Source organism: Oryza sativa, chromosome 3, assembly GCF_034140825.1.
Source record: "Oryza sativa Japonica Group chromosome 3, ASM3414082v1".
NCBI classification, from domain to species: domain Eukaryota; kingdom Viridiplantae; phylum Streptophyta; class Magnoliopsida; order Poales; family Poaceae; genus Oryza; species Oryza sativa.
In genome coordinates, this window is record NC_089037.1 from 24671560 (window position 1) to 24696722 (window position 25163).

Here is a 25163-nt window from a genome sequence, read left to right on the forward strand (position 1 = left end):
ATTATGATTATGTCTAAGCGTCTCCTTAATCATTCAGACTTATCATAGATTATATCCATATACTAAAGTAGTCTTGGCTAGAAACTCCATCTCAAAGACCATACCATGAAGTAATGCGTCTCAACTCCGTTATACACACCTTCTTAACCGACGATAGATAAGGGTAATATAGTACGATGGACCAACCAACGACCCATCCATCTGATTCATAATACTATACCCTTTTGGAGAAGTTGTTTGAAACCACCATCACATCACGAATACGATGACAAGAGGAAAAGAAGACCCTATAGAGAGATCATATCAGGTACCCAACCAGAAGTGTGTGTGAGTTCCACACGCACACGTGACACCATGCCTAAAACTTGAACAACTCGAATTGCATGCACATCATCTCTCGAGAAACCATATGTCATGAAGTGCATCACAGTCCCATTAAATACGGGCTTCTAAAATAGCGGTAGTAGATATAGTATGATAATATAATAGTAGACCAACCAACCCATCCCATTCATAATGTGCATAAGATACTACTCCCTCTGTTTTTTGAGACCTTTTCCCCTAGTAAAACTTTTTTAAATTTAATAAAGTCTATAGGAAAACACAATAGTATTTTTAATACAAAACAAACATATTATGAAAACATACTCAATGTTAGATTTAATTAACATATTATGAAAGTGACTTATTATAATATAAAACAGAAGGGTTTCCTAGTGCGTCCTTTGAGAAAAGTTGCTTGAGAATTGAAAATGGTACAATATTAGAGCAAGTTTAATAGTATAGCCACTACTGGCTCCAAATCATCTATAGTCAATTCATATAATAGTTACCTATAAACATATAGTACACAATTAATATTTGGTCCCACGTGTCATACGTACATGCATCTTGAAGTCTGTGCTACAGCTGGCTATAAACATGTAGCTCGCTGTTCTTCTCTCTTCTCTCTTATCTTCTCAAAATGTGTTTATAGCTGGCTTTATAGTCTGCTATTGTACCTGCTTTTACGAACACATTGATAAAAATTAATAAAGGAGATCCAACGGAGAATTGGAGAGGGAATAAGGCTATCTTATGATGCCATAATTAGAGCAGGTACAATAGCAGGCTTATAGCATGCTATAAATATATTTTAAAGAGATAAAGGAAGAGAGAGAAGAGCAGCAGACTACAGATTTGTAGCCAGCTGCAGCATGGACTCCAAGACGTAATATGTGTATAACAGGTAGGACCAGATATTAATAGTATAGTAAGCAAGTATTGTATAAATTGGCTATTACATTGGCTATAGATAATTTGGAGCAAGTAGTGGGCTACACTATTAAACTTGCTGTTAAAATACCATCATAATTGTTGAGGAAGATTAAGTACATGTACGTGAAACGAGAAAACTATCAATTAATTAAGTTTTAGTTCTCTTAAATTTAAAAATAGATTTATATGATACTCCCTCCATCTACTTTTGATAGTCATATTTCATCTTGACACACATACCAAGGATAAGTAACTCTACTTATCATCCATTTAAACATGTTACTAGTCATTTCTCGTAAACAAGCGATTCATTAATATTTATATTTCTCGATGCCCATGTAGCCAATCATGTGTAGAGGAATGGAGAGCCACGTATTAAATTCAAGAAAGTCATTAAGAGGATAGGTTGTTGGATTGAAATATGCCTATCAAAAATAAAATTCTCAGATTTGGAAATATGACTATCAAAAATAGATAGAGGGAGTAGTATTTTAAAGTAACTTCTATATGAAAAGATTTCCATATGAAATACACCGTTTAATCATTTATTTATTAAGAAAAGCGCGCTAACAAAAAATCTTAGCTAAAATCTAGTACTCCTAGATTGTATAATCTTAATCGAACTAAACATGTCTCATCAAACCAAATCTTTCTCGTTCTCCTAGTCTATGATCGAGTCGAGTCGATCGGACTACTTTACTGCACACGACCCTTCAAACCCGAAATACCAGCCCTTAATTCCCCGGTCCTTTTCCCCCAAATAACAGTAATTAAGCGGGGACACACACACACCTGACACGCGGCGATCAAAAAAACCCAACCCCTCCTCTCCTCGCCGCCGCCGCCCATGGCCAGCGACCGCCGCTACTACTACTTCGAAGAAGACGATGGCGATGGCGAGGAGGAGGTGGAGTGGCTGGCGATGGAGGCCGACGAGGACGACGTCGGCCTGCTCGAGGAGGACGACCTTCACCTGCGGCTTCCCGACGACCGCCCCGCGGATTGCTGGGTGAGCATGCGCTACTACTACACCCCCCATCATCACTTCATCACCACACCACACCACACCACGGGAGGGGGATAGATAGGGGGCGAACTCAACTCGCTCGATGGATGCGTGCTAGGCCGCCTCCTGATCGTGCGCGGCGCGGTGCTCGAATCCATCTAGTAGGAAAAAAAAAGAGTCGTCCTCTGATTTTTTTTTTTAATTTTGTGCCGTTTGGGTTATCCTGCCTGCGTCATGGGTGGAGTATAGTAATGCCGCTGATTGCACACAACAAGATATTATGGAGAAGACGCCGTCTGGTCGCTTACCGGATCGGGATGGGGATTGGCTTCTTATCTTGTACTACTAGTAGTAATGCCGATTGTTTTTGGAATTCCGGTGTGTGATTTGAGAGAAAAAACAAAGTATTTTAAATTAATTGCTCTTGTTTGCACCCTCATAATAACTACATTAGTTCCAATCTGGTTTTACCTCTAAGTATTAGGATTTAGGAGTACAAAATCAATTCAATCCCTCTTTTCCCTGCAAGGGTTTGATCATCTGCATCAAAAATCATCCAATTCTCACAAACTAGTTGTCCTTGTAGCTTTGTATTATAATTAATTTGCCTTTATTGCATTCTGTTGATTTTTTTTTTGCAATTATCGTATCTTAGAACATGTAAATTTGGTTTACAAATAGAATGGTTGACATGCGCAGCTTTGTTTCTTAAACTTGTACATTATTACTACATTTATTATTGTGTACAACTTCAAGCAGCGCATGAGCCATGTATGCTGCATTGGATGCATTCATTTCTTTGTGCTGATTAGCTTAATATTTACAAATCACCATTTTTTTAATTTAGCTGCTAATTAGGGTATCACGAATAGATATCTTTCGCACAATTTACCTATGTTTGGTTAAGTTCCCGTCTGTCACCACCAATGCATTGATCTTTACTGTAAAAACTGTGCTCCAAATAATTTATCTTGTTGTTCTCACAGAAAAAATATTATCATCTCCACATTGCCTGGGATTTGTCATTTATGCATTCAAATCAAGTGAATGGAACTGAAGCCTTAATTTGTTTTTTTTTCTCCTGAGAAGATCTATTTAGTTATTTTGACATGTATAACTGTTGTTGTAGGCCATCACACAAGAGTCACTTCCTGCTGCCCAGGTAATGTTGCTCTAGTCATTCTTGCCATTTCGAGATTCAGATTATGTTGGTCCTACCTATACTTGAGATCAATTGACTGTTTTGTGTATCTACTCTACCCACAGCAACAAGACCTGTCTATGGTAATGAACTTGCTCAACATAAAGCAGCACCTTGCACGCACACTCCTTATCCACCACCGGTGGAAGATGCATTGCATTTATGATCACCTTGACAGAAAGGGGCGGGACCGCATGCTCAGTGAGGCATGCATTATTTTGCCGAAGAATAGCATGTCAGCAGCTAGCTCAACAAGTGTTACCTGCAATGTGTGTTTTGAGGACTTCTCAATGACTGATGTCTCGACCATGGACTGTGGGCATTGCTTCTGCAATGACTGTGAGTCCCTACGAACCCTTCAGTAACTTCCTTCTGATGTCCTGATCCTTACAGCTATTACATTACTATAAACCTTTTTATTCGGTGGCATTCGATTTTCCTTAAGAATATTCATCAACCTAATGTATCAAATAGTTTCTAGGTTTTCATAAAAATGAAAAACAGTAGGACATATTTGTTAGCAAAACACTGCACATTTTCTTACCTATCTTTTTTTTTCTTCAGGTTGGACAGAGCACTTCTTTGCATCCATTAATACTGGCAACAAGCAGATTCGGTGCATGGAGGTTAAGTGCAAGGCCATTTGTGATGAGGACATTGTGCGCCGCCTCCTCAGTCTGAAGTACCCTGCTGCATCTAAGCGCTTCGATCTCCTCCTACTTGAGTCTTACCTTGAGGACAATGACTCAGTGAAGTGGTGCCCCAGTGCCCCACACTGTGGCCGCGCAATCCAGGTAGGCACCGGCGAGAGGTACTGCGAGGTCGCTTGCCCCTGTGGTGTCAGCTTCTGCTTCAACTGTGCAGGGCAGGTGCACTCGCCTTGCCCATGTGCCATATGGGAGAAGTGGAAAGCTAAGGGCCATGGAGACTCGGATAGCGTCAAGTGGATTCTTGCCAACACCAAGAGCTGCCCCAAGTGCTCCAAGCCCATCGAGAAGAACGGTGGCTGCAACCTTGTCCATTGCAAGTGCGGCCAGTGTCTATGGTAAGCTGTTGTCAGTTGTTACACACATATCCACGCAGGGTTTAGCGGTGGGAGCTTTTCATCATTTGGTGAGTGAGCTTGCTCTCTATGGTGATCGGCAACCTGGGAATAGGCGATGGTGTATCTAGCTTAAAATCAGTTTTTCATCTCCTTGATTACTACTCTCTCTGTCCCAAAATAATTTAACCTAGTACTCCCTCCGTACTCGTAAAGGAAGTCGTTTAGGACAGCGACACGGTCTCCAAAACACAACTTGAACTTCTTATTTCTATAAAAATATTTATTGAAAAGTGATAAATGTATACTTTTATGAAAGTATTTTTTAAGACAAATATATTCATATAATTTTTACATTTTCAAACTCAACAACTTGAGAGTTATTCATGATTTATATTCCCAAGGTTTGACTTAAACATTGTCCTAAACGACTTCCTTTGTGAGTATGGAGGGAGTACGAGATATGACACATACTAGGACTGTCTAGATTCGTAAAATTAAGATGTGTCACATTCCGTACTAGATTGGTTTATTTTTGGACAGAGGGGTACTCTAGTATCTTGAATTGCTGACCCTACTGAATGCATGCAGCTGGCTCTGTGGTGGGCCTACCGGGAGGGAGCACACTTGGGATAGCATCTCCGGCCACAGCTGCAACCGCTACAAGGAGGAAAACGGCGACAAGGTGGACACCAGCAGACAGCAGATGCAGCGGTACACGCACTACTGGGACCGTTACAACATCCACGCCGGCTCGTACAAGGTGGAGCAGAAGGATCTTGGGCCTGCCGTCGAGGAGCAGGTGAAGAAGCTGGAGTCGAACCTAACAGGTCCGAAGATGAACTGGGACGGTAGCTGGCTCGCCATGGCGTACCAATCCCTGCTCGCATCGCGGCAGGTGCTGTCGCGGTCGTACGCCTTCGCCTACTACATGTTTGGCGGCGGCGAGGTGAAGACGCACCCGTCGGAGCGGGCGAGCCTCGCCGTGGCGCAGAACCTCTTCGAGGACCGGCAGGAGCAGCTGGAGCGCCACGTTGAGCATCTCTCCAAGGAGCTCGCCACGGACTTGCTGGGGCTGCCGGAGGAGGAGATCGTCCTGAAGAAGGTGGAGATTGCCAACCTCGCCAAGATCGTCCAGGCAATCTGCGGGCAGTTGTACAGGTGCATCCAGGACGAACTCCTGCCACTGCTCGTCCAGCCCATGAACATTGCCGCGTACCAGCCGGACGGCCCTGACAAGGCCAAGGAGTTCATCGGGGCTTGACATACAGACAAGGCTAGCTTCCAGTTTGGCAGCTGCCGCTAACCTCACTGTGCTTATCAGGTAAGTTATATATATATATGTGTGTGTGTGTGTGTGTGTGTGTGTGTGTGTGTGTGTGTGTGTGTGTCAGTATGTAGATTTGACTTACTTACGCCTGAGCGAAGGACGTAATGTTCATTCGAAATTAAAGTGCTATACTTGCCTTATTTTTTGGTTGTTGGGGCGTATTTTGGTTTCAAAATAGTATTCTAAGCATTGACCATTCTTCTCATAAGATAGATAATTCTTTTTTTTTCCGTGAGGTAAGGGCAGGAGCTATGTCGATTTCATTTCAGGAAGGAAAGAGAGTTTTTACATCACACTGGTTACATGGATCCTAAGATCCCCCCCTAGGGGCAGCTAGGATAGATAAATTCTTATACTAGCTATAAAAGCAATATTGAGTGGAAACACTGTACAATTCGGGCATATTGATTTACATGGTTTGTATAAAAAAAACATGTATTTGTAATTTGAGTGACTGTTACTGTTAGTGATCAAAATCTACGAACTTTGACATTTGAAATTAAAATATATATCCTATAAAATTAACTTAGGCAGTATTTAAACATTGTTCAGAAGATTCTCCTAATCTGCCGCAAAACATCTTGTGTTATATAATATTGTTGAGAAGATTCTCCTAATCTGCAGCATAACATCTAGTGTTATATAATATGAGACATCAAAAGTTCGTTTTCCTACTGAAAATTAACCAATAAGACCAAGTTGCAAAAGGCAAATTAAATTTGTTTCAAAGGGTCATCACAAAGAGCATCACAATGAGCGATTTAGATTTTCTCTTGGGTACATCATGATGGATCCCTATGAGCAATTGACGCCCTCTGTTTATAGCACTAAGCAAGACAAGTTGCATTGTTGTGTCAGGATTCTAAGTTTAATGTCTTTTATATCTTTCTGTCCTTTTCTGCCGGATAACTAAATATCTGAATGGTTTTCATAATTATCCGAGATACAAATGAATGAATTAATTATAATAAAATTTGACAAAGGATTTAAAACAACATTCTAAGAAAAATATATAGAAAATTTTCTATAAAAATCATAAAAGCTCAAAAAGCGTTTATTTGGCTATGCTGAAATATAGATAGGTTGAAGGTAAAGAACACCGACAGTGTCTAGCCTCTCGAGAACCAAAGGATCTTTCAGTTTTCGTAGTCTGCGTATGTTTCGGTGAAAAGAATCTTGCCACTATAGACGATCCAAAACACGTTCCAGTACTATCAGATTTGGGCCACACGCAAGCCAGGTCAACAACGAACAGTTTTGAGTACAGTAATTAAACTAGCCAAAAAAATGGATTTACAGTTGCATAGTTTTAAGGGATTAGATCAATAAAGTATTGGTACATAGTTCAGGGCCTCAAAATCCTCCCGTGTGCAATTCTCTATCTGATATAAACCACTCCAATTGTAGAGAACAATTGATCAAGGCATTTTTGAATCAAAGGCCAATTTTCAAAACCGCCTTATCCTACTTGTTTGATACATAAAAAAAATCTGTCTTTAAACTTAAGGAAGCAATGCTACAAAATTGCCTGACGGGACTTCCTCTACAGAATACATCTCAATTCTTCAGCTCAAATGGTCTGTAACACCCCCTCCAAATTCCCATTGCTTGTGAAGGTAACCCGTTCAGCCTCTTGTATCGAATTTCATCGGTGGGAATGGTTGCAAAAAAATGCAAGGTGGAAGGGATTTGTCCTTTGTGTGACTTAACAACATTTAAGGGGTTTTTCGGCATCAACCATCTACTACTACCCTACAAGTCCTCGCTCTCTTCTTTTAGTCGGATTGGATGGATTACAACTCCATTTTGAGCTGATCGGACACGGCCCCATCTTCCAAGACGAGGCTCCTGGTAATAAAAGATATATCAGTATAAAATTTAGGATTTTGAAACGAAACTAAAAAGAGTACTGTGTTGCAACAGTATAGAAGACTATGGAATGGATTAACATAAATGGTATCTGGTCCACTTGTAGTGCTAGGATTACAAGGCAGTAGTATTCCTATTCATCGGCTAATGAACAAGAGAATGCGATGATGAATCTGCAATTCTGCAATCTGCATTCACTTTTGAGGCTGTCATGGAGTTTCAAAACGTAGCAGGATAGGGTGCTCTACTTCTATTAATAAAATGTTGTAAGTTGTGTACAGTGGGAATTTTAGTTCAATCAGTTAAGTGTTTAGCCAGAAAGATAAGTTCAATATAGTTGCTGCTTCCCAGTCTTTATTTGCTGAATAGTATCTCGTAATAAGCTTTTTAGTCAAGGCGATATTTTCCATTGTAATCAATGAAAATGGATAGGGTTTCCATGCTCTAAAAAAGTTTCAAGAACTTAATGTCAATGATTAAACCGGAAAATTAAGTTTTTCCATCCCTGTTGCATTCTCAAGATAATCTTGGGAACATACTGATATCAAAGGTTAAAAAAAACTGAACTTTTCTGTAACAATTAACAAAGGGGATTTAATATACTGACCTGGCCCACACCAGCAACAATAAAGCGTCCAGATTTCGGGATGGCGAGAGAATTAACAAATCCATCCTGATAATGGTAGAACAAAATGTATCAATTATTTGCAACCAACAGTAAAAATATGTAGACTCAGTTTTTTCTAGCATTGGCAGTACAATAACCTTGTCATCTGAAACGATTGCCCCTTTTCTTGGAAAGTGCCATTTTCACTGTTTATTTATTGGGGGAAAGCAAGATGCATGATTTGCAATGTTTTCATTTTCTACCCAATTCAATTAATTGCATAAAAGAAGCTGAGCAGCTGTACTATTGTAGTATGGCATTTAGTAGGTGCACAGTTATTTCATATTAATTCTTAGATCTGGTGTCTTGATCTAAGACCCATGGTGGTCCTGATAAATGCTGTAAAACCGAGGGAGTATAATTATCAGGCCAAAGTATACGCTCCTATGAAGTACAACAATCAGAAAATGTTAGTGAACGTAACTAATATGATTATACAATCAACTAAAAATCCCAAAGGACCTAGAACTGAGACAATAAATTCCAGTAATGCCAAGTCAAAACAGTCAGAGGTGTCTTGGGACCTTGGTAGCTTATCTATGGTGCATTTTATTTTCATAATAACATCCAAAGGGGTATCATGGAGTAGCTAGTGTAGCTTACCAGTCTCAAACTAAATAATGGCCGAATGCCCTTAGAATCAGGTTCAATAGCCCAAAGACGAACTGAACCATTTGCTGCTCCTGATGCAGCAAGATCAGAACCTCTTCTTGCAGCAATAGCACTAACCCATGATTGGGCTGATGAGACACTTTCAGGTTTATGTATGCCATTTTCTGCATTTGAGGTGCAAAGCAATAGATAAGAAACACATATACACACAGAACAAAAAAAAAATACTGTGGTGATGATGAAAATTGATAATCAAATTGATTGACATCTCAACGACAAAAAGAACTACATAATAACAGAACGAGAAAAAAGGTGAAAATAAAACAGATGTAAACTCAAAGTATAGGAAAACTTTGCATGAAGTAGTAAACTGTTCTTCGTATAGCATCTTACCCTCAACATTATTTTCAAGCGAATTAAGGTTGTTACGGAATACTGGATGAGCATTTCTTATTATGTGAGTAGGCTTCTTTCTCATAATGCTCCAAAGCTCAACACTTCCATCATCAGATCCAGTTAAAAATTCCTTGTCATCAATAAAGCAGCAACACTCCAATGATGCAGTAGCAGGAGCACGGAACAGTAGTTGTGATTCTTCTGGTATCTGTCCACACAAGAGTTTTCAACTTTCAGGTTAAATACTGAGTCACACACCAGAGTCAAGCCAGTCTAAGCGTCATATCCTTAAATTCATGTGGTCCAATCAGTTTTACCTTGGTCAGCATCATCATGGTTATTTAGATTTCCCATTTGAAAATGATACAATACAAGTAGATTTTTTTAAGAGACATACTTCCATAATATTATAACATTATTAGGGATTCACAAACAATATGTGAATTTTGGTTAGTCACGCACCATAATGAACAATGGGAAAATAATATTTCTATGTATCTTAATCCTAGAACAATGTTTAACTAAACAGTTTCTTTCAGTTATAATATGTAAATAATCTTAGTGCATGTGCATACACACACTTTTAAGGAAAGATGTACCTTCCAAAGATGCATTGTTCGGTCCCGTGCTACAGTCAAAAGCCTATCTTTACTAAGTGCATCCATTGTCAAGACTTCGTTCTGATGGCCAAATAGGCAGTTCATGTACGTTCTGTCTTCTGCATTCCACTGCATTATTTTACGGTCAAAAGAACCAGAGAATAGCTCCGATGAGTCTGGTCCAAAGGAAAGACAAGATATTGCTCCTCGATGACCACTAAATGCCTGATGAAAATAATCAAAACAGACGGTTATAATGTTGAAAGAACAAGAAAGATGGCACCAATAAGAAGAGCTCAGTTAAACTGCAAGCAAGGTTACACTGATTTTTCGGCACTCTCTTTTCAGTAAGAAAAAATGCAGTGTATATCCCGGAACAATTATGGCTAGTTTAGATCAACTAATACATTCTACCCCTGAAGAATACCACTCCGAGATTCTACATTGCCTTCTTGGTGGCTTAAAATATATACAAAAGTATATCTATTTTGCAACCAAAACACTAAATATTTGAAGTCTAACAAATAACATGGCTCAAATACTTCCTCTGTGGACCACAAAAAAATAAAATCTATGCAGTCCATGGAAGTCTTATAGCAACCTTTCAGTTTAATTTTCAGTTTAATTGAATAATATGTTCATATGTATCAGAGAAAATTGTTGTGAATCTCTGATAAAGCATTGAAATAGGTGTTCTATTACAGGTTACATTGACAATAAACAAGCTAGTAATTGAATAATATTTCCGTGCTCAAGCGTTGCAACAACCTGGCACCAGCTAGAATAACAAAACAAATGCACCAGTGAAGAATGGGTATATGCAAACCAGGCTATCTGTAGTGCTATATAGATTTGCAAGCAGCATTTGATCATGCACTTGCTTTTTTACCTACACAATATTGTAGGTTGATCAATAAGGCAACAGCTATTGGACAGGACTGTCAGGTGAGAATTAGGCATGGCAATACATGTACAGATATAAACACAATGCAAAACGACAATCACATGGTCCAAGGATGCAAGCAAAATTGCATTTTTCAACTGTATATCATCAGAAATTTAAATTACAACATGTTATTGTTAAATTGCTGTACTAACTACCTGTATGTGCTCCCGTGACCGAACATCCCATAAATGGATGTGACGATCCAAACCTCCGCTTGCCAAGTAACGACCATCTGCACTAACAGCTAGAGCTAATACTTGCTTACTTCTTTTAGCTGATAGAGGTGGCTTAGCATGATGAGAAACCAAGACATTTTCACTTGGCCATAAATACTTCTCACTTTTTCCAGTTTCAACATCCCAATGCACAATGACTCCATCCTTTGATGCTGAAAATCCCTTATCACTGTCCTTGGATAAAACAACAGCAGTAACTGGTTGTCGGTGCTTCACGAGCATCTTAAAGCCATCCTCAGGATCTGGTTGTAATATCCTGCAATAGTTTTGCAAATTTTAGTCATATCTATTTTAACCTCACCATTTATGTGATCAGTATTTCAAGAACACTTATATTATCTTATTGCACCTTTTAGTTAGAGATTTTTTTAAAAAAAAGATGGATTCAATTAAAAGGTTATCATATTTATATAGCTTTTAACAGCTGTAGACAGTTACCACACCCAGATAACTGATGTCATATACAAGTGACTTGTGGATAGCACCTTCAGTAATCATGATGACAAATGCATTCCCGAGCCATCTAAATGTGTATAGTTCTTCCGCTCACGTTTCATTCCGTTTCAGCATGCTAGTTTTGGAACATTATCCAAATAGATCACGCATGAATTGAGAATACAACCTAAGTAAAAAGTAAATGGATGGGGATGGCAAATGAGAAATTATTGGAAGAAGCTCCACATGCAAACACATCTAATTTTGTAGATAAAATAAATGCCATATGGTTCAGGTGTTGAGGGCATATATAATCATGTAGCAAGCAATATTTCCTAATATTTTAACCGCCCCAGTTTGTGAACTACTGTCTATAAGCAGAGTAGCAGATTCTGCGTAAATTAACATTATGCCAAAGTGTACAGGTTGCAAAAAAAACCAATAGCAAGCGGAAGAGGAGGGGTAGATGTGAACTCCAACTTTCTTCTTCCATTATGGCACATCCCACTACTTGTGACTATAAACGATTTTCCTCTCATGTTTGGTTCTAACAGAAACATTTGAATATACAGTTGTTTGGATGTCCCAATTCAGTACCACCAATGCACTTGCTGGAGCCATAAAAGGACAACTGCTTGAATCCCAAGAGGCCAAGAGTGCATCATTCACAACAAGAACTTCACATGTATTTCGAAACTAACTCCTATGTTGCAAGTAAGATCAGTGTAATACAAATATATGACAAAAAGTTGAAAGCAGAAAATTACAAGATAACAAGAATCAAGAATAAATACGAGGTTTTAGAAAGTTTAGAGGATCCAGGACAGTTTTAGGCAACCAGGCTGTTTTAATGGTTGGTTTCAGGACATCTCTAGTTTGTTGTTAACTCTATATTTTCCCCTCGATGCATTTTGTTCGGTTGGTCTTATATAAGCAATAAGCCAATAACATAAGATCTTGGCGAAGTTAACATGAAAATAAATACTCTTTCCACATAGTATAACCTACTGGTTCAAGCCAGTGTATTCCTTTATTTCTCTCCATGATTATAGCCCTTTATTTCCCTCCATGAGGATATATCATTGTACCACCACACTCAGATAACCATATATTAGCAGGAATGTTGTCCATATTCCACCCCTAAAAGCACCCACCTATGTACCTAAGCAAAACCCCAAACGCATACATGTAACCTGACCCGTGTGCTTGTCAGCTCGCAAAACGCAAAGGGCTATTAATTTGGAACTAATCAATTAGTACAGACAATGGAACCTCACTCTGATCCAAATTGCTACCCTAAAACATCAGAGATACATGTCCTCTTCATTTCAGGTTATGAACTGTGACCATTGACGAAATTGTCGTGTAAATTTCGTTGACTCTGACCACTGACGAAATTGTCGTGTAAAATTCGTTGCAATTGAGGGCGCAAACATTCAGAGCTACTGTCCACATTTAGGGGGCTGCAAGTTGGAATTTGCAAACAATTCCCACCGACATTTAGGGGGGGGGGGAAGAAGATCTCACCTGTCGGCGAGCTCCATCCGCTTCCTGCCACTCTCCTCGAATTGCCTCTTGAGGAGGATATCGGCGACCCGCCTCCGGCCGGCTTCCTCGCCCTCGTCCTCGTCCTCGTCATCCTCCCTCCTCCTCCTCGCCGCGTCCGTCACCTTCTTGAGAAGCTCCTTCGCGATCCGCATCTTCTTCTCCCCCGCCGTCTCCTGCTCCTCCTCCTCCTCCTCCTCCTCCTCCCCATCGTCGCCGACGCCACCAGCAGCAGCCGCTGCCACGCCCTCCAGGTCGCTGTCCTCGCTCTCGATGTCCTCGTCGCGGCCGCCCCCGCGGCGCCGCTTGGGCTCGGACTCGAAGAAGGGGTCCTCATCCCCGCCGCCGCGGCCGCGGGAGGTGGCGCGTGGCTTGGGCCGCGAGACCCGCTTCCGCGGACGAGGCGCCATGGCCGGGGGAGGGATGGGGGGAGGGGAGCCGCAGGCTGCTAGCGCGGCTCGGCTCGGCGGAGGACTCCGGCTGTCAAGCTTCGACGGCGGCGGCGGCGTAGCGAGAGGGGGAAGCGGCGGGAGGTGGGAGAGGCGAGGGTTTAAGGGGGAGGAGGAGAAAGAGAGAGAGAGAGAGAGAGAGAGAGAGAGAGAGGCGGCGGCGGTGGTGGTGGGGGGTTTGGTTTGCTAGGGTTTTGGGCCCGATGGACCTCAACTCACATATGGGCCCTGTTGGGCTTTTGTCTCGGCCGCTGGAGTGAGATGCTGCTGTGTCAGAGTGCGCTCACAATCTTTGCTTGTAGAATGTTTAACTATGTACTCCCTCCGTCCCATAATATAAGGAATTTTGAGGTTTTTGTTTACACTCTTTAATCACTTGTCTTATTCAAAAAAAATTAGAATTATTATTTATTTTTTTGTGACTTGTTTTATTATCCAAAGTACTTTAAGCACAACTTTTCGTTTTTTATATTTGCACAAATTTTTTGAATAAGACGAGTGGTCAAAGAGTGCGAGCAAAAACTCAAAATCCCTTATATTATGGGACGGAGGGAGTAGTAATGTAGCAGATAGGGGTGAAAATGGAGCGGATTCGGATGGATAGTTGTCATACCATATTCTAAATTATATTTTTTAAGCAGATTTGGAGCGGGTGCGGATAATGTACGGGTGCGGATGAGAAGCGAATTGTTTCGGATGTCGGAAATGGTACGGATAAAAGGAACATTAATACAATAATCAATAAATGACTCATCGTAATAATTAGATGATTAAGTGCTAAACAACATGAATAGATGATGTCCATAATATAAAAATTTAGCTATGCGAGTGTGATATAAGATGATAAAAGCCTTAGACTAAAAAAATCTATGTTAATTGATGAATTAGGCCATTGGATGTACCAACTTGTGTTATATGTAATAGATAGAGTGGTTACATGTATTGATAATTTCGGATTATCCGGCAAACAGCCTATCGGATAATCCGACAAAAATGTCGGATAATCCACATCCGCTGGATTTTAGATATACCATATCCGCATCCGCCTCATACTATCCGCATCCGCATCCATATCCGCCGAATTTCTAAAAGGCCATACCATATCCTCATTTCGGACGGATTCAGAGCAGAGTGGATCGGATATTATCCGATCCGTTTTCACCCCTAGTAGTAGACATTTATTCACATTTTCTGCTTGTACTCCCTCTCCTGATGAATATATTACCTTAGTCCGAAAATATAAGGAAGCACCCAACGTCCTAGAGAAAATGGAACGCTCATATCTGGTAGCTTAAGGCTGCATTCAGCCTCACTCCCTCGCACAGAAAATGAAGCAATGATTAGGGGGTGATTAATTAAGTATTTGCTAATTTTTTAAGAAAAAAAGGATTAATATGATTTTTTAAGCAACTTTTATATATATTTTGTTTTGCAAAAAAACGTACCATTTAGCAGTTTGAAAAACGTACGCGCTGAAAACAAGGAAGAAAAGTTGGGAACAGGAGGTTACGAACGCAGCAGCCTAATAGAGGCAACGTACTGTGTATAGAAGCTGAGCGATGGGACCTAAGGTGAGAAGAACCAAACATGCATACTCGAAGAGAAGAGAGAGCTAGCTGCATGGGCCTCTGTCTTTTTTTCTAATGTATGTAACAGTTTCATTAGAAATATTCAAATAGTATTTCTTTTTCATGAACTATTTATCTACTTTATAAACCAGATGTATCTTTATATTTGTTACAATTAAATCTTCATGAGACTATACATGATTATATTTTTGATGAAAATATATATTTAGCACTTTTTTGTTATAATTAAATATTTAATAATAAGATATCACATTATCATATTTTTTTTAGTTTTTTTCAACAAATATTTCTGAATGTTGCACACGATGTTATTTGGATGTTTAAATAAGTATTTTCTTATGGTTTATGAGGTCATTTGTAAATGTTGCACATGGTGTCTTTTTCATGTTTCATTAAGTATTTTGTGAAGACTTGATAGTTGCAACTCGATGTTTCACGCGTAAAAACGTTTCAATAAAGTCAAGTTTTTGCAAATATGTTGATGTTTCACTAATGAGGACCTTAATGTATAAGATGGTGGTTGTCGGTGTTGCAGTCAATATTTTTGAATGCTTCATATGTTTGAAGTATTTTATGAAGTGAGTTGGAACGTTTGATAAAGTGATGAAACAATTTCCTATGACAGGTGAAACTATGTTTCAGCTCACCCTCCACCTTTACTCGTGTTCTGAGTTAAGGATGCAACTTGCCAAATGGAAAACCCGACGAGATGAAGCCTCCTTGCGATAGCCGTCCATGACCTTTTATTGAGGAAGAAGTGGCTCATAAACAAAGAGAAGTAAGGACATATTTGTCTTTTTGAAGATAACTTAACAGCTCATTCACGATATTGATGGCAGTGGCATACATGATAAATAAATTCAGTCCAGTGGCATATACAAGAATAACATGTTTTTATGACATATAAGGAACGCAAAAATGGTTCCATGCCATCTAAATTTCCCCAATGTAGTTTTAAGCCTTGTTTGATTATGTTTATTGGGCGTGTAGCCAACTGGCTTACCGGACAAGACACTCAATTAGCGCATTATTTAGTGGTTTGAGAAGTGTGCCGATGAATCAAAGTAGATAGTACTTCTCTAGTACTTAAAAAACGAAATCTGCTTGATTTGTCCGTCCGTCGGTTTTCCTACTATGTTTGTATGTATGCGTGTCCGTGCGAACCGTGGACGCGCGGCAGGGAGAGCGAGTGTTACTGTGTGGGGAGACGTGGGAGAGTGGTGAAGAGAAGATGGATGGAGAGGAGGCAGAGGTAATGTTGGGATGAGAGGGAGAAGGCACGGGGAGGAAGAGTGGCAGAGGAAGAAGTCCAGGGTGGGGGTGGGGGGGAGAGAAGTTGGTGGCGGCAAGCTGTAGAGGGAGGTGGCAGTGGATCGAAGATGGCACGGGGAAGGAAGAGATGAGCCGCCCGGGTGGAGGGGGGCGGAGGGAGAAGCCGGTGATGACGCGTTGGAGGGGAAGGGGGCAGCGGGTCGAAGATGGTGCAGGGGAGTAATTGTGGTTGATGGTGCTCATGTTAGGGGGATCGAGAGAGAGAGAGATAGGTGGAGTAGCATGGGAAGGATATAGGATATCAACCGCTAGATCTAAAGTGAAACAAAGAATCCCGGGAAGAATCTCAGCCCTTGCAGGGAAAATCACCATCCCCACTATGTTCTTTTTATATAAGAAAAAAAAGTAAAAATAAAGATAAAGATAAAAAAAATTAACAGGGCCACGAAGTGTCAAATAATTTGGTCCATGTCCCAGTCAAAGCAACAGCCTCTGTGATGTCACCCGTGTCTCACTTGAGTTCTGTAACTCGGAGGAGGACGACCTCTCATAAACCCTAATAAGCACCTTCCGTAATAATAGTAGGCTTCTTAATTCCTCGCGATCGGCCGGTCGATCGATCGTTCCTCTCGCCTGCCGCCGCCATACCCACGCCCCGCCCCGGCCGGCGCCATGTCGAGCGACGACGAGGAGTGCTTCTACGACTACGAGGAGGAGGAGGAGGAGGAGGAGGAGCCGGGCTGGGACGACGGCGGCGGCGGCGACACCATGCTGGTCGAGGAGGAAGCGGCGTTGCCGGAGCGCCCCGTCGATTGCTGGGTGAGTAAAGCCATCCCGACGTACGTACGTATAGCGATCGCATATCGATTGAGCAAAGGGGATTGATTAATTATGTTTGTTAAATCTTGATCTGATCCATCCATGATGCATATCAAGCATAATAAAGGAAGGAATTAGAAACGACATTAGATCAGATTTAATTTGCGCGTTCTTTTAGTTATTCTGGGGAAAAAATGAGTTACGGTTTTACATTACTTCTAATGCACATGCATAATATGTTAGTATTTCTTTATGCTTTGCATTTGTGAAACCATCGGTGAACTTTAAAAATTCTTGCCAAATATGTTTTCAATGGATTTCTCCCTCTGATTTCAAATATGTACCGTTTTAGGCTTTTAGCATATGTTCTCAGATACCCCCTCCCCCCCTAAAAAAATTGTGTCCTTTAACTGGAGTTGTTTATATGCACCTTTTCTTTTCTTGCTAGTTCGTCTTTACGAAATAAATGCTAATTTTGTGACAAATAAGTGAATCATCCTTTTCAATGTACTATAAATGAAGCGCAACAAAGTGATTTGACCAATTTTTCAAAATCTTCTGGGCAAGCTTAGAACATGTACTCTTGGATTCAGATGGAGTATGCTTTAGTGCACGGCTTAATGTTGTTCGAGTTTGGAATACAACTGGGATACATATTTTTCTGAAAGGTATATGTGAGTTAATTTGCAGCCATAATTAGCATGTTTTTTGTATGATAAATGGATAGCATACTCACAAGCCTAAAAAATCCCATCCACGCTGATGTTATGCATAAAAACATTCACAGGTAAACCGAGCAATTTGAAATGTAGCCACTATGTATGTTGGGTTAAATTTAACCTACTGGCCGGATTGGTCGACTCATTCTAACAAATCTCACGTAAAACCAAGGAAGTGTGGCAAGATTATATTGTTACCTTCATCGAAGTACATCCAAATTGTTTTTCTATCACTAAGTATACCCCAATTATTTTTTCAAAGCAATCATTAACACTGATTATTTGAGATGGGCCAATAAAAATTGTGGCTGTATTGATATGTGACTGCCATAGGGTAGAGGGGGAATGTCACCTCTAGAAAATGCTTTCAAATGAGAGAACAAGAAGCATTTTGATAAAGAAAAAAGTTGAATACTACAACGACAAGTAATATGAAACGTATAAAGTCTATAGAAAAAAATTGGTGTGCAGTAGATGTATTTATACAATGTGCGATTGATAGTTAATAAAGTATGGGAAACAATAAAAAGTATGTGTCGCCAAATTTCGCGAAGCGAGAGCCAGGTGGCCTCCTTAATATAGGAAAAATGTAAGCCAAATTAATTTGTCCAAAGGCTAGCTGCTAGTTTCTAAGTTGTTCAAGCCCCCTCGGCCACTTTCCAGCTGTAATCTGACATTTTATTCCTTCTAATATATTCGGCAAATCTTTTGCCACTTTTCGTTTAAAAAAAGTGTGAGTGTTTGGAGGGGGGGTTGAATGACTTGATTATGCAGTTTTTTTTAAATAACGTGCTCACTTTTTTATGTCAACAGCTTAAAATTGGGTCGACCTTTCTCTCATTGTGAGTGGTGTTGTTGTCTCTTTCTATCTTTTTTCTTGTATATTTTGCTATCTTTCAAACGTCCAAACGAACTCACCTTAGGGAGCTTTTATGGATTCTCCCCCCTTTTAGATCGACTAGAATCTTAATTTTAGCACTAAGCATTAGCATACAACTCAACATAATATTAGCGTTACAATATACTTCCTCCGTCCCATAAAAAATAAAATCCTGTGGATGAATCCAGATGTACTGTACTGATTAACTTTTGATGTCTGTTGTTGTTGCAGGCCATTACAGAAGAGTCTCTTCCGGCTGCACAGGTAATGTGATTCACTCCACCTGACCTGACATTGTTCTCTGCAGCTTGCAGCTTGTGCTACAGCAATTAGTACTAGTAACAAATTACATTGTGTTTCTTGACATGCTCGATCTACCTGCGCTGTATGTATGTACACAGCAACAAGACCTGTCCATGGTGATGAACCTGCTCTACATAAAGCAGCACCAAGCTCGCGCCCTCCTCATCCACCACCGCTGGAAGATGGAATCCATCCTGGACCACTTCGACAGGAAGGGCCGAGACCGCATGCTCAGGGAGACCGGCGTCGTGATCCAGCAGCAGGCGGAGGAGAAGAACGGTGGCGGCATGGCCATGGCGGCGTCGCCGTCGCCGCCGCCGCGCCCCAGAAGCAGCGTGACCTGCTACGTGTGCTTCGAGGATGTCTCATCGGACGCTGTCTCCACCATGGATTGCGGACACTGCTTCTGCAATGACTGTAAGTTGCATGTTTTTCTCCATTTTATTGTTTCTTTGTTTTCTTTTTGTTCTGTAAAACTACATCAGAAGAACTTTATAAATTGTATTTGTGAAGAACTTATAACTGTCTTCATGAAAAAGAAGAATTATAGAATTTGGTTTCTTCCTCACTTGCATTGCCCTGTTCTTTTTTCATGATCGGGTGTATTTGAATGGTTGAGTAAATAAATGATTTTATGCTAATTGTTCAAGGTTAAACAAATGAATTAAATATTATAAAGTTGAAAAAGTAATTCTTCCGCTTTAAATTATAAGTCGTTTTCACTTAGTGAAAATCAAACCACTCCAAGTTTAATTAAATTTATAGAAAAAAGTAGTAACATATTCAACACAAGACAAATATACTATAAAAAGTATTACTATGTTACAGAAAATATCTATAAACTTGATCAAACTTAAAGTTGATGTTGTCAAAGTCAAAACAACTTATAATCTAAAATGGAGGTAGTATTTTTGAATCAATATTATAAGAAATTCATACATATAAAGGTTTTGCGAAAATCACATACCCGTTAATCCATTCCTCCATAAAGTAGACAAGTAGAAAATCTATCCAAAGTATTGTTTTGATATCAATTATCAAAATTTAAAAATAGATTTTTTTAACATAATTTAAAATTAGATGCTTTGTTGGTACTCTCTCTGTCCGAAAATATATACCTTTATCTAATCTTCCTATATTTTAAGACAGAGAGTTAATTTTCCCCGGGGAAATTTCATCATCAATTATATACTTCACGGTTCACGCACAAGTTGGAAAGGTTTTTTTTGTGTTTGCAAAAGGTGTGTGATTGTGATGTGTTGAAATGGTTCAGGTTGGACGGAGCACTTCTTCGCGTGCGTGAACGGCGGGCAGAAGCAGATCCGGTGCATGGCGGTCGGGTGCGCGGCCGTCTGCGACGAGGACGTGGCGCAGCGCCTCCTCGGCGGCAGGTACCCCGGCGCGGCGCGGCGGCTGCGCGGCGCCCTCCTCGCGTCGTACGTGGAGGACAACGCGGCGGCGCGGTGGTGCCCCAGCGCGCCGCACTGCGGGCGCGCCGTCCGCGTGGACGGCGGCGGCGGGCGGTGGTGCTGCGAGGTGTCGTGCCCGTGCGGCGCCAGCTTCTGCTTCGGCTGCGCCGCGCCGGCGCACTCGCCGTGCCCGTGCGCCATGTGGGAGCGCTGGGAGGCCAAGTGCCGCGGCGAATCCATGAACGTGGACTGGATCCTCGCCAACACCAAGAGCTGCCCCAAGTGCTCCAAGCCCATCGAGAAGAACGGCGGCTGCAACCATGTCCGCTGCAAGTGCGGCCAGTGTCTCTGGTAATAAACAATAAGATTTAAAACTCAATTCATCCTTTAGGGGATATCACCTCATTTTTTATGTCACTTAAAAATTCATCAAAATATTTAAAAAAATTAGGTGAGATAGATTAATATGTGATATATCACTTCACAAACATGCAAATTCAAACTCAACTTATATAAGTAGAAACAAAAATAACAAATTTAACTATGAATAGAACATGTAATTCACAGTTAAATTTGTTATTTTTATTTCGAATTGTATAAGTCAAATTTTAACTCTCATGTTTACAAAAAGATATACTCTCTCCGTTTCACAACGTAAGACTTTCTAGCATTGCTCACATACATATAGATGTTAATGAATCTAAACACATACATATGTCTAGATTCATTAATATCTAATTGAATGTGGGCAATACTGAAAGTCTTACATTGTTAAACGGAGAAAGTATCATATATTGATCTATCTTGACAATTTTTTTAAATTTTTTTAATTACCTTATAAACGCCATGTACAAAACGAGATGATGCCCCCTCTGAGGGACAAAAATCCACTTCCAAGATTCTTAATTCACCTTGGCAATTCGATCGCCATTGATGCGACGACCATGCATGAATGTTGTTTGCAGCTGGCTGTGCGGCGCGGCCACCGGGCTGGCGCACAACTGGACCAGCATCGACGGGCACAGCTGCAACCGCTACGACGACGCGGCGGAGAAGAGGAAGGTGGACGGCGCGAGGCGCAAGGTGCTCCGGTACGCGCACTACTACGAGCGGTACAAGGCCCACGGCGACTCGCGCAGGGCGGAGGCGGAGAAGCTGGGCCCGGCCATCGAGGCGCGGGCTCGGCGGCTGCGCGAGGACCCCGACCCGGCCACGGCGCCGGCCAGCGGCGACGCCGCCGAGGCGCTCGCCGCCGCGCACCGCGCGCTGCTCGCCTCCCGCGACGTCCTCTCGCGGTCCTACGCCTTCGCCTACCACATGTTCGGCGGCGAGGAGCGGACGTTGAAAGCGGCGGCGCCGGAGTCGGAGGTGGCGACGGCGCAGGCGCTGTTCGAGGACCACCAGGAGATGGCGGAGAGGCACGTGGAGAAGCTGTCGGGGCTGCTGGCGGCGGACGCGCCTCCGGCGCCGGCCACGGCGGGGGACGCGGCCCTGCGGCGGGCGAAGCAGGACGCCGTGGCGCTCACCGCCGTGGTGGAGAAGCACTGCGGCGAGATGCACAAGTGCATCCAGGACGAGCTGCTGCCCATGCTCGTGGAGCCCATGTCCATCGCCGCCTACCGCCGCGACGGCCCTATCAAGGCCAAGGACTTTCCAACCTGTGGTGGCGCGTCGTGAATTGAAAAGTTTCAGGGTGTTTGGTTTATAGCCACACTTTATCACATCATACTTGTGGCTGTCACAGTTTGTTAGGTATGTGTCTGGTGTACTACTACAGTTGTGACTTGCCACACTTTTTCAGTAGCATGTCCCACACTTTTTCAGTAGCATGTCCCAAATGTCATAGACTTAATTTTCTTGCTAACTTTGCTATACTTTGTGACTAGCAATTTGTCCATCACTTTTTTTTGGCTGCCATAATTTACCTAATGTTAGTTGTGGTAAAGTGTGGCCGACAACCAAACACACCCGTTCCCAACTATGTTATGCTTACTAATAATGATTTTTTAATTTGGAGCACATAGATTTCTTTTTCCCGATTTCTATACAAGTTTCTGAAATGAGGTCTGAAGTTTGTTGCTCTTATAGCCCATAGAGGTGTGCCCACCTGAATCATTTGTTTCCTATTTTAGATGAAGCAAAATTTTAAACCACTTTAATTAAACTTGCATACTCTAAATCAAATGTGGATCTGGGATCAAGGACTGCCAAAGAAAAGGATTATTTTCTCTAACCTGACTCCGTGGGAGAGGGGGGGGTTAACAAATTTTAAAAATCAAAAAGGAAAAAAAAACTAAAGTGAAGATATTTTCGCGGTCCGTTATTTGTGTTTGAGTCGGTTATAAAATTGAAGATGTTTTCGCGGTACGTCATCCGTGTTTGAGTCGGTTATAAAAATTGAAAATGTTTCCACGGTTCGTCATCCGTGTTTGAGTCGGTTTTAATTTTATTTTGGTTTTAATCTATATTTCTTCTCTACTATTATAAAAATTGAATTTGTTTTGCCGGTATTTTGGTACGTCATCCGTATATGAGTCAATTTTTAATTTCGTTTGCTTTTAGAAATACATATCCGTATTTGAGTCGGTTTTTACGATCGTTCACTTTTGATAATACATAAGGAATCACATAAGAAATCTATTTAAAAAACTCGCATGCTAACTTGAGACGATCGGACTCCTAACTGTAGCTCAAGATTTTCTATATATGTATATATATATATATATATATATATATATATATATATATATATATATATATATATATATATATATAGACACACACACACTAGAAAAAATACTCGTGCGTTGCAACAGGTAAAGACAATTTTCAATGATATATTAAGAGCCGAGTAATAAAATGAAATATTGAAATCGCTATACATTATAATTAAAAAAAGTTAATGAAAATCCTAATATTGGATCGCTATATTAGATTATAATTAAAAAAGTTAATGAAAATCCTTCCTGGTATTAGGCCGAAAGCCTTCCTTCCTTTTTCAGCCATAAGCCAGTCCGCTACCTCTCTCCGTTTGGTTTGCTTCCTTCGACCCAACCACGAGTGAAGTCGTTTTCAGCCCTACCCATTTCGCTACCTTCCTCCGTTTGGCATGCCTCCTTCGACCTATCAAATCCACCCAAAATTGGTTGAGGGTTTTTGATCCACTCAATCTTCTCTTTCCGTTTTCCCAAAAATCAAACTCGAGGTAAAAAAGATTGGGGAAGATAGTCGTCATCGTCGGCAACTATTAGGTTAAATCCAGCGAAATAAAGCCAGGAAAATCATGGAGAAAATAACGAGAAAGGAGTGGGAATCGATTTTTTTAATCAAATTGGAATAGAAGACGCACTATCGATATGGCGCGTTATCATCGGCAACTGTTATATTAAATCCGATGAAATAAAGCTGGGAAAATCATGGAGAAATGATGAGAGAGGAGTGGGAATAGATTTTTTTCAATCAAATTGTAGTAGAAAACGTACAATCAATATGGCGCTGAGATTCAACTCGGGAGACATGCGGGAAGCGTAGTGAACGGATTCAAAAAACCAGACGAAAAAAACCAATGCGCACAAAAAAAAATTCATTTGCGTGCAAAAACAAGTCACAAAAATACCGGTGAAAAAAACCAAACAGATTTTTATTTTTTGGTTTTTTGTTGGCGAGATTTTTTTTCCTTTTTTTTTCTAGAGTCGGATGATTTTTTTTCACTGACGTCACAGAAGCTATTTTTATTTTTATTGCTTGTTGAGTCGGACTTTTTTTCCACCTTTTTAGTTGGACTTTTTTTTACCGCCTATGGAAATTTCTTGTTCTTTTTAAGTAGAGAAGATTTTGATAAGATATTAAAACCGAAACATAAAATTAAAACCGATTTAAATACGGATGACGTACCAAAAGTACCGACAAAAACATCTTCAATTTTTATAATAGTAGAGATATATCTAAGTGAACTCTCACAGTGAATTTCATCTTAACTAAACCATATAACAATAATAAGATTAAAATAGGCTTTACCTGTTGAAATGCACAATTATTTTTTCCAGTAATACATAATTACATATTTGTATATATAAATATTGAATTTATAGATAGAAATATATACATGGAAAATTTTTACATAGCAGTATTTTGTAAAAATTAAATTCGAATTGAAATCAAAATCTGGCCCATAAATTTGCATACAAACTTTCGGTGTATAAATTTTTGAGGTATAGACTTGTAGGTGCAATGCAATATTTCATATGAAAAAATTGAATTCGAACTGGAATGCAAATCATGCATATAAAATTCTGATGTACAATTTTTCAATGTATAATTTTTAGGTGTGCAAAAAAATTTTCGGTGCATAAACTTTAGATGGGTAGACTTACCTAAAAGTGAAAAAAAAAGAGGTGAGAAAAAAGGAAACATAGGACGTGAGGGGAGCTAACGCGCAATAGCATTTTCGCTAACCCACTTTCCGTTCCCTTCCGTTCCAACATTTTACCGCTACGGCCACATCTTATTGATGATCTCTCTACTTTTTATACAAACAAAGGCTAAGTTAGAAACACCTATTTAGAATCAAACGCTAGATTAG

At 40.6% G+C, this 25163-nt stretch overlaps 3 protein-coding genes across 3 annotated transcripts; 2 read left to right on the forward strand and 1 right to left on the reverse strand.

Annotated features, from left to right (window-relative positions):
- The first annotated feature begins 1871 nt into the window (after nucleotides 1-1871).
- On the forward strand, nucleotides 1872-6073 carry LOC4333494 (probable E3 ubiquitin-protein ligase ARI1). Its single transcript, NM_001417716.1, has 5 exons — nucleotides 1872-2266; nucleotides 3393-3425; nucleotides 3530-3803; nucleotides 4029-4509; nucleotides 5098-6073. The coding sequence occupies exons 1-5, from the start codon at nucleotides 2105-2107 to the stop codon at nucleotides 5768-5770; spliced, it is 1623 nt and encodes a 540-aa protein (NP_001404645.1). The 5' UTR covers nucleotides 1872-2104; the 3' UTR covers nucleotides 5771-6073.
- Nucleotides 6074-7131: 1058 nt separating this feature from the next.
- Nucleotides 7132-13720, reverse strand: LOC4333495 (U3 snoRNP-associated protein-like YAOH). Its single transcript, NM_001417715.1, has 7 exons — nucleotides 13124-13720; nucleotides 11081-11417; nucleotides 9980-10204; nucleotides 9378-9588; nucleotides 8976-9148; nucleotides 8313-8378; nucleotides 7132-7684 (listed from the first exon to the last, which is right to left on the reverse strand). The coding sequence occupies exons 1-7, from the start codon at nucleotides 13549-13551 to the stop codon at nucleotides 7589-7591; spliced, it is 1536 nt and encodes a 511-aa protein (NP_001404644.1). The 5' UTR covers nucleotides 13552-13720; the 3' UTR covers nucleotides 7132-7588.
- A 3183-nt stretch (nucleotides 13721-16903) lies between these two features.
- Nucleotides 16904-22526, forward strand: LOC107276191 (probable E3 ubiquitin-protein ligase ARI1). The gene is made up of 5 exons (XM_015774102.3): nucleotides 16904-17270; nucleotides 19101-19133; nucleotides 19271-19589; nucleotides 20446-20932; nucleotides 21547-22526. The coding sequence occupies exons 1-5, from the start codon at nucleotides 17124-17126 to the stop codon at nucleotides 22256-22258; spliced, it is 1698 nt and encodes a 565-aa protein (XP_015629588.1). The 5' UTR covers nucleotides 16904-17123; the 3' UTR covers nucleotides 22259-22526.
- Nucleotides 22527-25163: the final 2637 nt, after the last annotated feature.

Coding starts and splice junctions, on each gene's coding strand:
- LOC4333494 (NM_001417716.1), top strand. CDS start 2,105: ATGGCCAGCGACCGCCGCTACTACTACTTCGAAGAAGACGATGGCGAT. Junction 2,267..3,392: donor ACCGCCCCGCGGATTGCTGG/GTGAGCATGCGC, acceptor CTGTTGTTGTAG/GCCATCACACAAGAGTCACT. Junction 4,510..5,097: donor AAGTGCGGCCAGTGTCTATG/GTAAGCTGTTGT, acceptor GAATGCATGCAG/CTGGCTCTGTGGTGGGCCTA.
- LOC4333495 (NM_001417715.1), bottom strand. CDS start 13,551: ATGGCGCCTCGTCCGCGGAAGCGGGTCTCGCGGCCCAAGCCACGCGCC. Junction 11,418..13,123: donor CGGATGGAGCTCGCCGACAG/GTGAGATCTTCT, acceptor AAACTATTGCAG/GATATTACAACCAGATCCTG. Junction 10,205..11,080: donor GGTCACGGGAGCACATACAG/GTAGTTAGTACA, acceptor TATTTTCATCAG/GCATTTAGTGGTCATCGAGG.
- LOC107276191 (XM_015774102.3), top strand. CDS start 17,124: ATGTCGAGCGACGACGAGGAGTGCTTCTACGACTACGAGGAGGAGGAG. Junction 17,271..19,100: donor AGCGCCCCGTCGATTGCTGG/GTGAGTAAAGCC, acceptor TTGTTGTTGCAG/GCCATTACAGAAGAGTCTCT. Junction 19,134..19,270: donor AGTCTCTTCCGGCTGCACAG/GTAATGTGATTC, acceptor GTATGTACACAG/CAACAAGACCTGTCCATGGT.